Raw genomic sequence first — 12,991 nt, 5'->3', positions numbered from 1 at the left:
GGGCGATGAGGTGTTCACGTGATACCCCCTGGCCAGTTCTTGGTGCCTCAATGTCTGGGCCTCGCTGGGGCCGAGGCCAGGTGGACTGGTGTGCAGGGTCACGTGGCAGGCAACAAAATGGTGGAGCCCCGAGGTGTATGCGACCTCGTGCGGCTCGAACGGGTGGCCCGTGGAGGCCAGGGCGGGGAACGGGCCCAACCCCAGGGAAGTCAGGACCACGCCACGAGGCCGGGTCCAACAGGCCTCCTTCAGAGCCGAGCAGGCTCAAGACTAGCAGAGGGGCTTCCAAGGCACATACAGTCTTACAGGCCTCCTTCAGAGGCGAGCAGGCTCCAGAGCAGAGGGGCTTCCAAGGCACATACAGTCTTACAGGCCTCCTTCAGAGCCGAGCAGGCTCAAGACTAGCAGAGGGGCTTCCAAGGAACATACAGTCTTACAGGCCTCCTTCAGAGGCGAGAAGGCTCAAGACTAGCAGAGGGGCTTCCATGGCACATACAGTCTTACAGGCCTCCTTCAGAGGCGAGCAGGCTCAAGACTAGCAGAGGGGCTTCCAAGGCACACACAGTATTACAGGCCTCCTTCAGAGGCGAGAAGGCTCAAGACTAGCAGAGGGGCTTCCAAGGCACATACAGTCTTACAGGCCTCCTTCAGAGGCGAGCAGGCTCCAGAGCACAGGGGCTTCCAAGGCACATACAGTCTTACAGGCCTCCTTCGGAGGCGAGCAGCCTCCAGAACAGAGGGGCTTCTAAGGCACACACAGTCTTACAGGCCTCCTTCGGAGGCGAGCAGGCTCCAGAGCAGAGGGGCTTCCAAGGCACATACAGTCTTACAGGCCTCCTTCAGAGGCGAGCAGGCTCAAGACTAGCAGAGGGGCTTCCAAGGCACATACAGTCTTACAGGCCTCCTTCAGAGGCGAGCAGGCTCCAGACAGAGGGGCTTCCAAGGCACATACAGTCTTACAGGCCTCCTTCAGAGGCAAGCAGGCTCAAGACTAGCAGATGGGCTTCCAAGGCACATACAGTCTTACAGGCCTCCTTCAGAGGCGAGCAGGCTCAAGACTAGCAGAGGGGCTTCCAAGGCACATACAGTCTTACAGGCCTCCTTCAGAGCTGAGCAGGCTCCAGAGCAGAGGGGCTTCCAAGGCACATACAGTCTTACAGGCCACCTTCGGAGGCGAGCAGGCTCCAGAGCAGAGGGGCTTCCAAGGCACATGCAGTCTTACAGGCCTCCTTCAGAGGCGAGGAGGCTCCAGAGCAGAGGGGCTTCCAAGGCACATACAGTCTTACAGGCCTCCTTCAGAGGCGAGCAGGCTTAAGACTAGCAGAGGGGCTTCCAAGGCACATACAGTCTTACAGGCCTCCTTAAGAGGCGAGCAGGCTCAAGACTAGCAGAGGGGCTTCCAAGGCACATACAGTCTTACAGGCCTCCTTCAGAGGCGAGCAGGCTCAAGACTAGCAGAGGGGCTTCCAAGGCACATACAGTCTTACAGGCCTCCTTCAGAGGCAAGAAGGTTCAAGACTAGCAGAGGGGCTTCCAAGGCACATACAGTCTTACAGGCCTCCTTCAGAGGCGAGCAGGCTCAAGACTAGCAGAGGGGCTTCCAAGGCACATACAGTCTTACAGGCCTCCTTCGGAGGCAAGCAGGCTCAAGACTAGCAGAGGGGCTTCCAAGGCACATACAGTCTTACAGGCCTCCTTCAGAGGCGAGCAGGCTCAAGACTAGCAGAGGGGCTTCCAAGGCACATACAGTCTTACAGGCCTCCTTCAGAGGCGAGCAGGCTCCAGAGCAGAGGGGCTTCCAAGGCACATACAGTCTTACAGGCCTCCTTCAGAGGCAAGAAGGTTCAAGACTAGCAGAGGGGCTTCCAAGGCACATGCAGTCTTACAGGTCTCCTTCAGAGGCGAGCAGGCTCCAGAGGGGCTTCCAAGACACATACAGTCTTACAGGCCTCCTTCAGAGCCGAGCAGGCTCAAGACTAGCAGAGGGGCTTCCAAGGCACATGTAGTCTTACAGGCCTCCTTCAGAGGCGAGCAGGCTCCAGAGCAGAGGGGCTTCCAAGGCACATACAGTCTTACAGGCCTCCTTCAGAGCCGAGCAGGCTCAAGACTAGCAGAGGGGCTTCCAAGGCACATACAGTCTTACAGGCCTCCTTCAGAGGCGAGAAGGCTCAAGACTAGCAGAGGGGCTTCCAAGGCACATACAGTCTTACAGGCCTCCTTCAGAGGCGAGCAGGCTCAAGACTAGCAGAGGGGCTTCCAAGGCACACACAGTATTACAGGCCTCCTTCAGAGGCGAGAAGGCTCAAGACTAGCAGAGGGGCTTCCAAGGCACATACAGTCTTACAGGCCTCCTTCAGAGGCGAGCAGGCTCCAGAGCACAGGGGCTTCCAAGGCACTTACAGTCTTACAGGCCTCCTTCGGAGGCGAGCAGCCTCCAGAACAGAGGGGCTTCTAAGGCACACACAGTCTTACAGGCCTCCTTCGGAGGCGAGCAGGCTCCAGAGCAGAGGGGCTTCCAAGGCACATACAGTCTTACAGGCCTCCTTCAGAGGCGAGCAGGCTCAAGACTAGCAGAGGGGCTTCCAAGGCACATACAGTCTTACAGGCCTCCTTCAGAGGCGAGCAGGCTCCAGACAGAGGGGCTTCCAAGGCACATACAGTCTTACAGGCCTCCTTCAGAGGCGAGCAGGCTCAAGACTAGCAGAGGGGCTTCCAAGGCACATATACAGTCTTACAGGCCTCCTTCAGAGGTGAGCAGGCTCAAGACTAGCAGAGGGGCTTCCAAGGCACATACAGTCTTACAGGCCTCCTTCAGAGGCGAGCAGGCTCAAGACTAGCAGAGGGGCTTCCAAGGCACATACAGTCTTACAGGCCTCCTTCAGAGGCGAGCAGGCTCAAGAACAGAGGGGATTCCAAAGCACATACAGTCTTACAGGCCTCCTTCAGAGGCGAGCAGGCTCAAGACTAGCAGAGGGGCTTCCAAGGCACATATACAGTCTTACAGGCCTCCTTCAGAGGCGAGCAGGCTCAAGACTAGCAGAGGGGCTTCCAAGGCACACACAGTATTACAGGCCTCCTTCAGAGGCGAGCAGGCTCAAGACTAGCAGAGGGGCTTCCAAGGCACATACAGTCTTACAGGCCTCCTTCAGAGGTGAGCAGGCTCCAGAGCAGAGGGGCTTCCAAGGCACATACAGTCTTACAGGCCTCCTTCAGAGGCGCGCAGGCTCCAGAGCAGAGGGGCTTCCAAGGCACACACAGTCTTACAGGCCTCCTTCAGAGGCGAGAAGGCTCAAGACTAGCAGAGGGGCTTCCAAGGCACATACAGTCTTACAGGCCACCTTCGGAGGCGAGCAGGCTCCAGAGCAGAGGGGCTTCCAAGGCACATACAGTCTTACAGGCCTCCTTCAGAGGCGAGCAGGCTTCAGAGCAGAGGGGCTTCCAAGGCACATACAGTCTTACAGGCCTCCTTCAGAGCCGAGCAGGCTCAAGACTAGCAGAGGGGCTTCCAAGGCACATACAGTCTTACAGGCCTCCTTCAGAGGCGAGCAGGCTCAAGACTAGCAGAGGGGCTTCCAAGGCACATACAGTCTTACAGGCCTCCTTCGGAGGCAAGCAGGCTCAAGACAAGCAGAGGGGCCTCCAAGGCACATACAGTCTTACAGGCCTCCTTCAGAGGCGAGCAGGCTCCAGAGCAGAGAGGCTTCCAAGGCACACACAGTCTTACAGGCCTCCTTCGGAGGCGAGCAGGCTCAAGACTAGCAGAGGGGCTTCCAAGGCACATACAGTCTTACAGGCCTCCTTCGGAGGCGAGCAGGCTCAAGACTAGCAGAGGGGCTTCCAAGGCACATACAGTCTTACAGGCCTCCTTCAGAGGCGAGCAGGCTCAAGACTAGCAGAGGGGCTTCCAAGGCACATACAGTCTTACAGGCCTCCTTCAGAGGCGAGCAGGCTCAAGACTAGCAGAGGGGCTTCCAAGGCACATACAGTCTTACAGGCCTCCTTCAGAGGCGAGCAGGCTCAAGACTAGCAGAGGGGCTTCCAAGGCACATACAGTCTTACAGGCCTCCTTCAGAGGCGAGCAGGCTCAAGACTAGCAGAGGGGCTTCCAAGGCACATACAGTCTTACAGGCCTCCTTCAGAGGCGAGCAGGCTCAAGACTAGCAGAGGGGCTTCCAAGGCACATACAGTCTTACAGGCCTCCTTCAGAGGCGAGCAGGCTCCAGAGCAGAGGGGCTTCCAAGGTGGGCGTGGCCTCCCTCTCAGCCAACAATCTCTGAAATGATTTATAGGAGTGTGTAAGAGGCCCCCAATAATTATTATAAATGCAGCTTCCTTTGAATCGACCAAGTTCATTTATTGTTACCAACTTCATTAACACATAATCATACAGAATCAGCCCATGGAGACAATCTATAATAATACATTTGTAAGTTAAATATCAAATGCATACCATTACAATGCATACCGTTACAACGCATACCATTACAACGCATATTACTTTTAGGGCCACAGTAGGGTAAGTGTTGGATAGTGTAGGGGTAAAAATTACTATTCCCACTCCAGTGAGTGCAACAGTAGGGTAAGTGTTGGATAGTATAGGAGTAAAAATTACTATTTCCCATTACTTACCTTAAAATGTGTTGTAATGGCATGTGTTGTAGTGGCATGCGTTGTAATGGCATGCATTGTAGTGCATGCGTGTTAATGACTGTGTTGTAAAGGCATGCGATGTAAAGAATGTTGCGTTGTAATGACTGCGTTGTAAAGGTAGTGCGTTGTAATGCCTGCGTTGTAATGTTGTTTCCCACAGCCGACACGCGTTTTGCCACTCATGTCACTTCTTCAGGGCTGACCCGTTGGGATACACATGATGATGTGTGTCCTTCACAAAATGGTGGCATCCGTACTTGCATGGGTTGATTGCTGTTGATTGGGGCATGTGATATGTGATGTACAGAGAAAAAATGGGCAATGTAGTTTTTTTGTTTATTTTAAAAGTGATTGGCTGCTGAAACTTGGTAGTAAAGGAAAGAGAAGCGCAATCGGAGCCCTCGGTCCTGACAGAGAATCCAACTTATGCTGTGTTGTATATTCAGCTTTAGCTGGAAGAACGGGGGCTACACAAACACACATGTGAATGAGGAAACAAAGCCGCTGCCTTCGACACGTGGTCTCCGCGGTCTGGCCGATGCCGGGTGGCTTGTTGACCACATACCGCTTCCCTCTTGGGCTCCCATTGATAAATATGGCAGAGGTGAATGACACGATGGATGAGGCAGAGGTGAATGACACGATGGATGAGGCGGAGGTGAATGACGCAATGGATGAGGTAGAGGTGAATGACACGATGGATGAGGTAGAGGTGAATGACGCAATGGATGAGGTAGAGGTGAATGACACGATGGATGAGGCGGAGGTGAATGACATGATGGATGAGGCGGAGGTGAATGACACGATGGATGAGGCGGAGGTGAATGACGCAATGGATGAGGTAGAGGTGAATGACGCAATGGATGAGGCAGAGGTGAATGACACGATGGATGAGGCAGAGGTGAATGACACGATGGATGAGGTATGAGTGAATGGCACGATGGATGAGGTGGAGGTGAATGACACGATGGATGAGGCAGAGGTGAATGACACGATGGATGAGGCAGAGATGAATGACACGATGAATGAGGTAGAGGTGAATGACATGATGGATGAGGTAGAGGTGAATGAAACGATGGATGAGGCGGAGGTGAATGACGCAATGGATGAGGCAGAGATGAATGACACGATGAATGAGGTAGAGGTGAATGACATGATGGATGAGGTAGAGGTGAATGAAACGATGGATGAGGCGGAGGTGAATGACGCAATGGATGAGGCAGAGATGAATGACACGATGAATGAGGTAGAGGTGAATGACATGATGGATGAGGTAGACGTGAATGAAACGATGGATGAGGCAGAGGTGAATGGCACGATGGATGAGGTAGAGGTGAATGACACAATGGATGAGGTAGAGGTGAATGGCACGATGGATGAGGCGGAGGTGAATGACACGATGGATGAGAGGTGAATGACACGATGGATGAGGCGGAGGTGAATATGTGGCAGTGGTCAGTGTCACTAATCAGTCATTGTTGCAGAAACATCTTTGTTAATGGCTGCCTCTGTGATTTGAACCTATGACAAGCCATGGCTCGGTCATTAGCTATGCAACGGAGGCCTCACCTTCTAAAGAAAAAACTGTGACAGCGACAGCATCCCACAAGAAACACCCAGAAGGTGCCCAGACCTGGTCTGACTGACCTTGCGCTGTGCCCACAGAGACTGGTAGTGCTGAATCCACAGAATGCTATGCCTGCCTTTGCACCATGCGAGCCCCCACACAAAACCTTAATAAAGAACACCCCTAGGGCCCGAAGACCCTTACTCACAGGTATTTACCATGACCTCCCCATACCCTCACACCCCCCTCAGTCATTCCACATCCCAGGAGAAGCAGTGGCTGCTATTGTAGTGGGATTGTCACCCCCAGGCTATTCCACCTCTGAGGAGAAGTGGGTGGGCTGCTCTTGTACCGGGATTGTCACCCCTTCCAGGCTGTAGCACCTCTGAGGAGAAGCGGGTGGGCTGCTCTTGTACTGGGATTGTCACCCCTTCCAGGCTGTGGGACCTCTGAGGAGAAGCGGGTGGGCTGCTCTTGTACTGGGATTGTCACCCCTTCCAGGCTGTAGCACCTCTGAGGAGAAGCGGGTGGGCTGCTCTTGTACTGGGATTGTCACCCCTTCCAGGCTGTGGGACCTCTGAGGAGAAGCGGGTGGGCTGCTCTTGTACCGGGATTGTCACCCCTTCCAGGCTGTAGCACCTCTGAGGAGAAGCGGGTGGGCTCCTCTTGTACTGGGTTTGTCACCCCCAGGCTATTCCACCTCTGAGGAGAAGCGGGTGGGCTGCTCTTGTACCGGGATTGTCACCCCTTCCAGGCTGTAGCACCTCTGAGGAGAAGCGGGTGAGCTCCTCTTGTAGCAGGATTGTCACCCCCGGGCTATTCCACCTCTGAGGAGAAGCGGGTGGGCTCCGCTTGTAGCGGGATTCTCACCATCCGCCCACCCTCTCAGGCAATTGAACTACTCAGAAGAAGCTGGTGGGCTACTCTTTGCTGATTTAGCTGGGTTGTCACCACCCACAGGCCACTGCAACTTGTAGAAGAAACTGGTGGACAGCTGTTTGCTGTCTGTGTGTTGATACAGCTGGGTGGTCACCACCCACAGGCCACTGCATCACGTACAAGAAGCGAGTTGGCTGTTCTGGTAGCGAGATTGTGAGCCCGCCCCACAGGCTATTGCACCTCTGAGGAGAAGCGGGTGGGCTGCTCTTGTACCGGGATTGTCACCCCTTCCAGGCTATTCCACCTCTGAGGAGAAGCGGGTGGGCTGCTCTTGTACCAGGATTGTCACCCCTTCCAGGCTGTAGCACCTCTGAGGAGAAGCAGGTGGGCTGCTCTTCTACTGGGATTGTCACCCCTTCCAGGCTGTAGCACCTCTGAGGAGAAGCAGGTGAGCTGCTCTTCTACCGGGATTGTCACCCCTTCCAGGCTGTAGCACCTGTGAGGAGAAGCGGGTGGGCTGCTCTTGTACCGGAATTGTCACCCCTTCCAGGTGTGGGACCTCTGAGGAGAAGCGGGTGGGCTCCTCTTGTAGCGGGATTGTCACCCCCAGGCTATTCCACCTCCGAGGAGAAGCGGGTGGGCTCCGCTTGTAGCGGGATTCTCACCGTCCGCCCACCCTCTCAGGCAATTGAACTACTCAGAAGAAGCTGGTGGGCTACTCTTTGCTGATTTAGCTGGGTTGTCACCACCCAGAGGCCACTGCAACTTGTAGAAGAAACTGGTGGACAGCTGTTTACTGTCTGTGTGTTGATACAGCTGGGTGGTCACCACCCACAGGCCACTGCATCACGTACAAGAAGCGGGTGGGCTGTTCTGGTAGCGAGATTGTGAGCCCGCCCCCCAGGCTATTGCACCTCTAAGGAGAAGCGGGTGGGCTGCTCTTGTACCGGGATTGTCACCCCTTCCAGGCTATTCCACCTCTGAGGAGAAGCGGGTGGGCTGCTGTTGTACCAGGATTGTCACCCCTTCCAGGCTGTAGCACCTCTGATGAGAAGCGGGTGGGCTGCTCTTCTACCGGGATTGTTACCCCTTCCAGGCTGTAGCACCTCTGAGGAGAAGCGGGTGGGCTGCCCTTGTACCGGGATTGTCATCCCCTTCCAGGCTGTAGCACCTCTGAGGAGAAGCGGGTGGGCTGCTCTTGTACCGGGATTGTCACCCCTTCCAGTCTGTAGCACCTCTGAGGAGAAGCGGGTGGGCTGCTCTTGTAACAGAATTGTCACCCCTTCCAGCTGTGGGACCTCTGAGGAGAAGCGGGTGGGCTCCTCTTGTAGCGGGATTGTCACCCCCAGGCTATTCCACCTCTGAGGAGAAGCGGGTGGATTCCGCTTGTAGCGGGATTCTCACCATCAGCCCACCGTCTCAGGCCATTGAACTACTCAGAAGAAGCTGGTGGGCTACTCTTAGCTGATTTAGCTGGGTGGTCACCACCCACAGGCCACTGCAACTTGTAGAAGAAACTATTGGACAGCTGTTTGCTGTCTGTGTGTTGATACAGCTGTGTGGTCACCACCCACAGGCCACTGCATCACGTACAAGAAGCGGGTGGGCTGTTCTGGTAGCCAGATTGTGAGCCTGCCCCCCAGGCTATTGCACCTCTAAGGAGAAGCAGGTGGGCTGCTCTTGTACCGGGATTGTCACCCCTTCCAGGCTATTCCACCTCTGAGGAGAAGCGGGTGGGCTGCTCTTGTACCAGGATTGTCACCCCTTCCAGGCTATTCCACCTCTGAGGAGAAGCGGGTGGGCTGCTCTTGTACCGGGATTGTCACCCCTTCCAGGCTATTCCACCTCTGAGGAGAAGCGGGTGGGCTGCTCTTGTACCGGGATTGTCACCCCTTCCAGGCTGTAGCACCTCTGAGGAGAAGCGGGTGGGCTGCTGTTGTACCCTTATTGTCACCCCTTCCAGGCTGTAGCACCTCTGAGGAGAAGCGGGTGGGCTGCTGTTGTACCCTTATTGTCACCCCTTCCAGGCTGTAGCACCTCTGAGGGGAAGCGGGTGGGCTGCTCTTGTACCAGGATTGTCACCCCTTCCAGGCTGTAGCTCCTCTGAGGAGAAGCTGGTGGGCTGCTCTTGTAGAGGAATTGTCGAAGTGTCTTCTTTACAGCCTGATTTACAAGCCCCTGTTTTAATAACAAAAATGATTTTTTTTGTAGGAACTTAACCACAACCCCGCAGCAGCAACATTTAACGACTTTCTAACAGTAAGTAGAAGCCATTTATTTTTAGATGTTTCTTTGTTGATGTTTGGCTGCCCAGGTGGTGACCTGCTCATTCCAATCTCCTCTGTGTCATGCCACACTCTTGTCTTGTCAAAGGCCCTGACAGTATTGTGCTTGTGGCGGAGGTGGCAGCATGAGGATACATGAGAGGCTCTGGTCGGAGTCACAATGGCATTCTTGGTTGTGGAGCTTATGGAGTCAGTGGTGTACGGAGGTAGAGGTGTCAAACGTGGTATCATGAAGTTATGAAGATGCAGAGCCAGTGATGGTTCTCTCATTGGTACCATGAAGTTATGAAGATGCATGGTCAGTGATGGTGCTTTCATTGGTACCATGAAGTTATGATGATGCAGGGTGAGTGATGGTGCTCTCGTTGGTACCATGAAGTTATGAAGATCCAGGGTGAGTGATGGTGTTTCATTGGTATCATGAAGGTATGGAAGATGCAGGGTCAGTGATGGAGCTCTTATTGGTACCATGAAGCTATGAAGATGCAGGGTCCGTGATGGTTCTCTCACTGGTACCATGAAGATATGATGATGCAGGGTCAGTGATGGTGCTTCATTGGTACCATGAAGTTATGATGATGCAGAGCCAGTGATGGTTCTCTCATTGGTACCAAGATGTTATGACGATGCAGGGTCAGTGATGGTTCTCTCATTGGTACCAAGATGTTATGACGATGCAGGGTCAGTGATGGTTCTCTCATTGGTACCAAGATGTTATGACGATGCAGGGTCAGTGATGGTTCTCTCATTGGTACCAAGATGTTATGACGATGCAGGGTCAGTGATGGTGCTCTTATTGGTACAATGAAGCTGTGAAGATGCAGGGTCAATGATGGTGTTCTTATTGGTACCAGAAGGTTATGAAGATGCAGGGTGAGTGATGGTGCTTCATTGGGACCTTAAAGTTATGAAGGTGCGGGGTCAGTGGTGGTGTTGTCATTGGTACCACCTCCACCTCATCCATCGTGTCATTCACCTCTGCCTCATCCATCATGCCATTCACCTCTACCTCATCCAACGTGTCATTCACCTCTACCTCATTCATCGTGTCATTCATCTCTGCCTCATCCATCGTGTCATTCACCTCTGCCTCATCCATCGTGTCATTCACCTCTACCTCATCCAACGTGTCATTCACCTCTGCCTCATCCATTGCGTCATTCACCTCTGCCTCATCCATTGCGTCATTCAACTCCGCCTCATCCATCGTGTCATTCACCTCCGCCTCATCCATCATGTCATTCATCTCTGCCTCATCCATCGTGTCATTCACCTCTGCCTCATCCATCGTGTCATTAACCTCTACCTCATCCATCGTGTCATTCACCTCTGCCTCATCCATCGTGTCATTCACCTCTACCTCATCCATTGCATCATTCACCTCCGCCTCATCCATCGTGTCATTCACCTCTACCTCATCCATCATGCCATTCACCTCTACCTCATCCATCGCGTCATTCACCTTCGCCTCATCCATCGTGTCATTCACCTCTACCTCATCCATCTTGTCCTTCACCTCTACCTCATCCATCGTGTCATTCACCTCTACCTCATCCATCGTGTCATTCACCTCCACCTCATCCATCATGTCATTCACCTCTACCTCATCCATCGTGTCATTCACCTCTGCCTCATCCATCGTGTCATTCACCTCTACCTCATCCATTGCGTCATTCACCTCCGCCTCATCCATCGTTTCATTCACTTCCGCCTCATCCATTGCGTCATTCACCTCCGCCTCATCCAACGTGTCATTCACCTCTGCCTCATCCATCGTGCCATTCACCTCTACCTCATCCATCGTGTCATTCACCTCTACCTCATTCATCATGTCATTCACCTCTACCTCATCCATCATGTCATTCACCTCCGCCTCATCCATCGTGTCATTCACCTCCACCTCATCCATCGCGTCATTCACCTTCGCCTCATCCATCGTGTCATTCACCTCTACCTCATCCAACTTGTCCTTCACCTCTGCCTCATCCATCGTGTCATTCACCTCTACCTCATCCATCGTGTCATTCACCTCTACCTCATCCATCGTGTCATTCACCTCTACCTCATCCATCGTGTCATTCACCTCTACCTCATCCATAGTGTCATTCACCTCTGCCTCATCCATCGTGTCATTCACCTCTGCCTCATCCATTGCGTCATTCACATCCGCCTCATCCAACGTGTCATTCACCTCTGCCTCATCCATCGTGCCATTCACCTCTACCTCATCCATCGGGTCATTCACCTCTACCTCATTCATCGTGTCATTCACCTCTACCTCATCCATCGTGTCATTCACCTCCGCCTCATCCATCGTGTCATTCACCTCCACCTCATCCATCGTGTCATTCACCTCTACCTCATTCATCGTGTCATTCATCTCTGCCTCATCCATCGTGTCATTCACCTCTGCCTCATCCATCGTGTCATTCACCTCTACCTCATCCAACCTGTCATTCACCTCTACCTCATCCATCGTGTCATTCACCTCTGCCTCATCCATCGTGTCATTCACCTCTACCTCATCCATCGTGTCATTCACCTCTACCTCATCCATTGCATCTTTCACCTCCGCCTCATCCATAGTGTCATTCACCTCTACCTCTACCTCATCCATCATGCCATTCACCTCCGACTCATCCATCGTGTCAGTCACCTCTACCTCATCCATCACATCGTTCACCTTCGCCTCATCCATCGTGTCATTCACCTCTACCTCATTCATCATGTCATTCACCTCCGACTCATCCATCGTGTCAGTCACCTCTACCTCATCCATCGCGTCATTCACCTTCGCCTCATCCATCGTGTCATTCACCTCTACCTCATCCATCTTGTCCTGCACCTCTACCTCATCCATCGTGTCATTCACCTCTACCTCATCCATCGTGTCATTCACCTCTGCCTCATCCATCGTGTCATTCACCTCTGCCTCATCCATCGTGTCATTCACCTCTACCTCATCCATTGCGTCATTCACCTCCGCCTCATCCATCGTTTCATTCACCTCTGCCTCATCCATTGCGTCATTCACCTCCGCCTCATCCAACTTGTCATTCACCTCTGCCTCATCCATCGTGCCATTCACCTCTACCTCATCCATCGTGTCATTCACCTCTACCTCACTCATCGTGTCATTCATCTCTGCCTCATCCATCGTGTCGTTCACCTCTGCCTCATCCATCGTGCCATTCACCTCTACCTCATCCATCATGTCATTCACCTCTACCTCATTCATATTGTCATTCATCTCTGCCTCATCCATCGTGCCATTCACCTCTACCTCATCCATCGTGTCATTCACCTCTACCTCATTCATCGTGTCATTCATCTCTGCCTCATCCATCGTGTCATTCATCTCTGCCTCATCCATCGTGCCATTCACCTCTACCTCATCCATCGTGTCATTCACCTCTACCTCATTCATCGTGTCATTCACCTCAGCCTCATCCATCGTGTCATTCACCTCATCCATCATGTCATTCACCTCCGCCTCATCCATCGTGTCATTCACCTCCGCCTCATCCATCGTGTCATTCACCTCCGCCTCATCCATCGTGTCATTCACCTCTCATCCATCGTGTCATTCACCTCTACCTCATTCATCGTG

At 53.3% G+C, this 12,991-nt stretch overlaps 1 protein-coding gene across 1 annotated transcript in view; it reads left to right on the top strand.

The window, feature by feature from the left end:
- STAB1 (stabilin 1) overlaps positions 1–12,991 on the top strand; it is a 1,212,756-nt gene that overhangs the window by 790,272 nt on the left and 409,493 nt on the right. Inside the window, exon 47 of the mRNA XM_085624210.1 lies at positions 9,308–9,355. Coding sequence (XP_085480336.1) covers positions 9,308–9,355 — 48 coding nt within the window. The remainder of the gene's footprint in view (positions 1–9,307; positions 9,356–12,991) is intronic.

Source organism: Triturus cristatus, chromosome 9, assembly GCF_964204655.1.
Source record: "Triturus cristatus chromosome 9, aTriCri1.1, whole genome shotgun sequence".
Lineage (NCBI taxonomy): Eukaryota > Metazoa > Chordata > Amphibia > Caudata > Salamandridae > Triturus > Triturus cristatus.
This window is presented reverse-complemented; position numbering and strand designations above follow the sequence as displayed.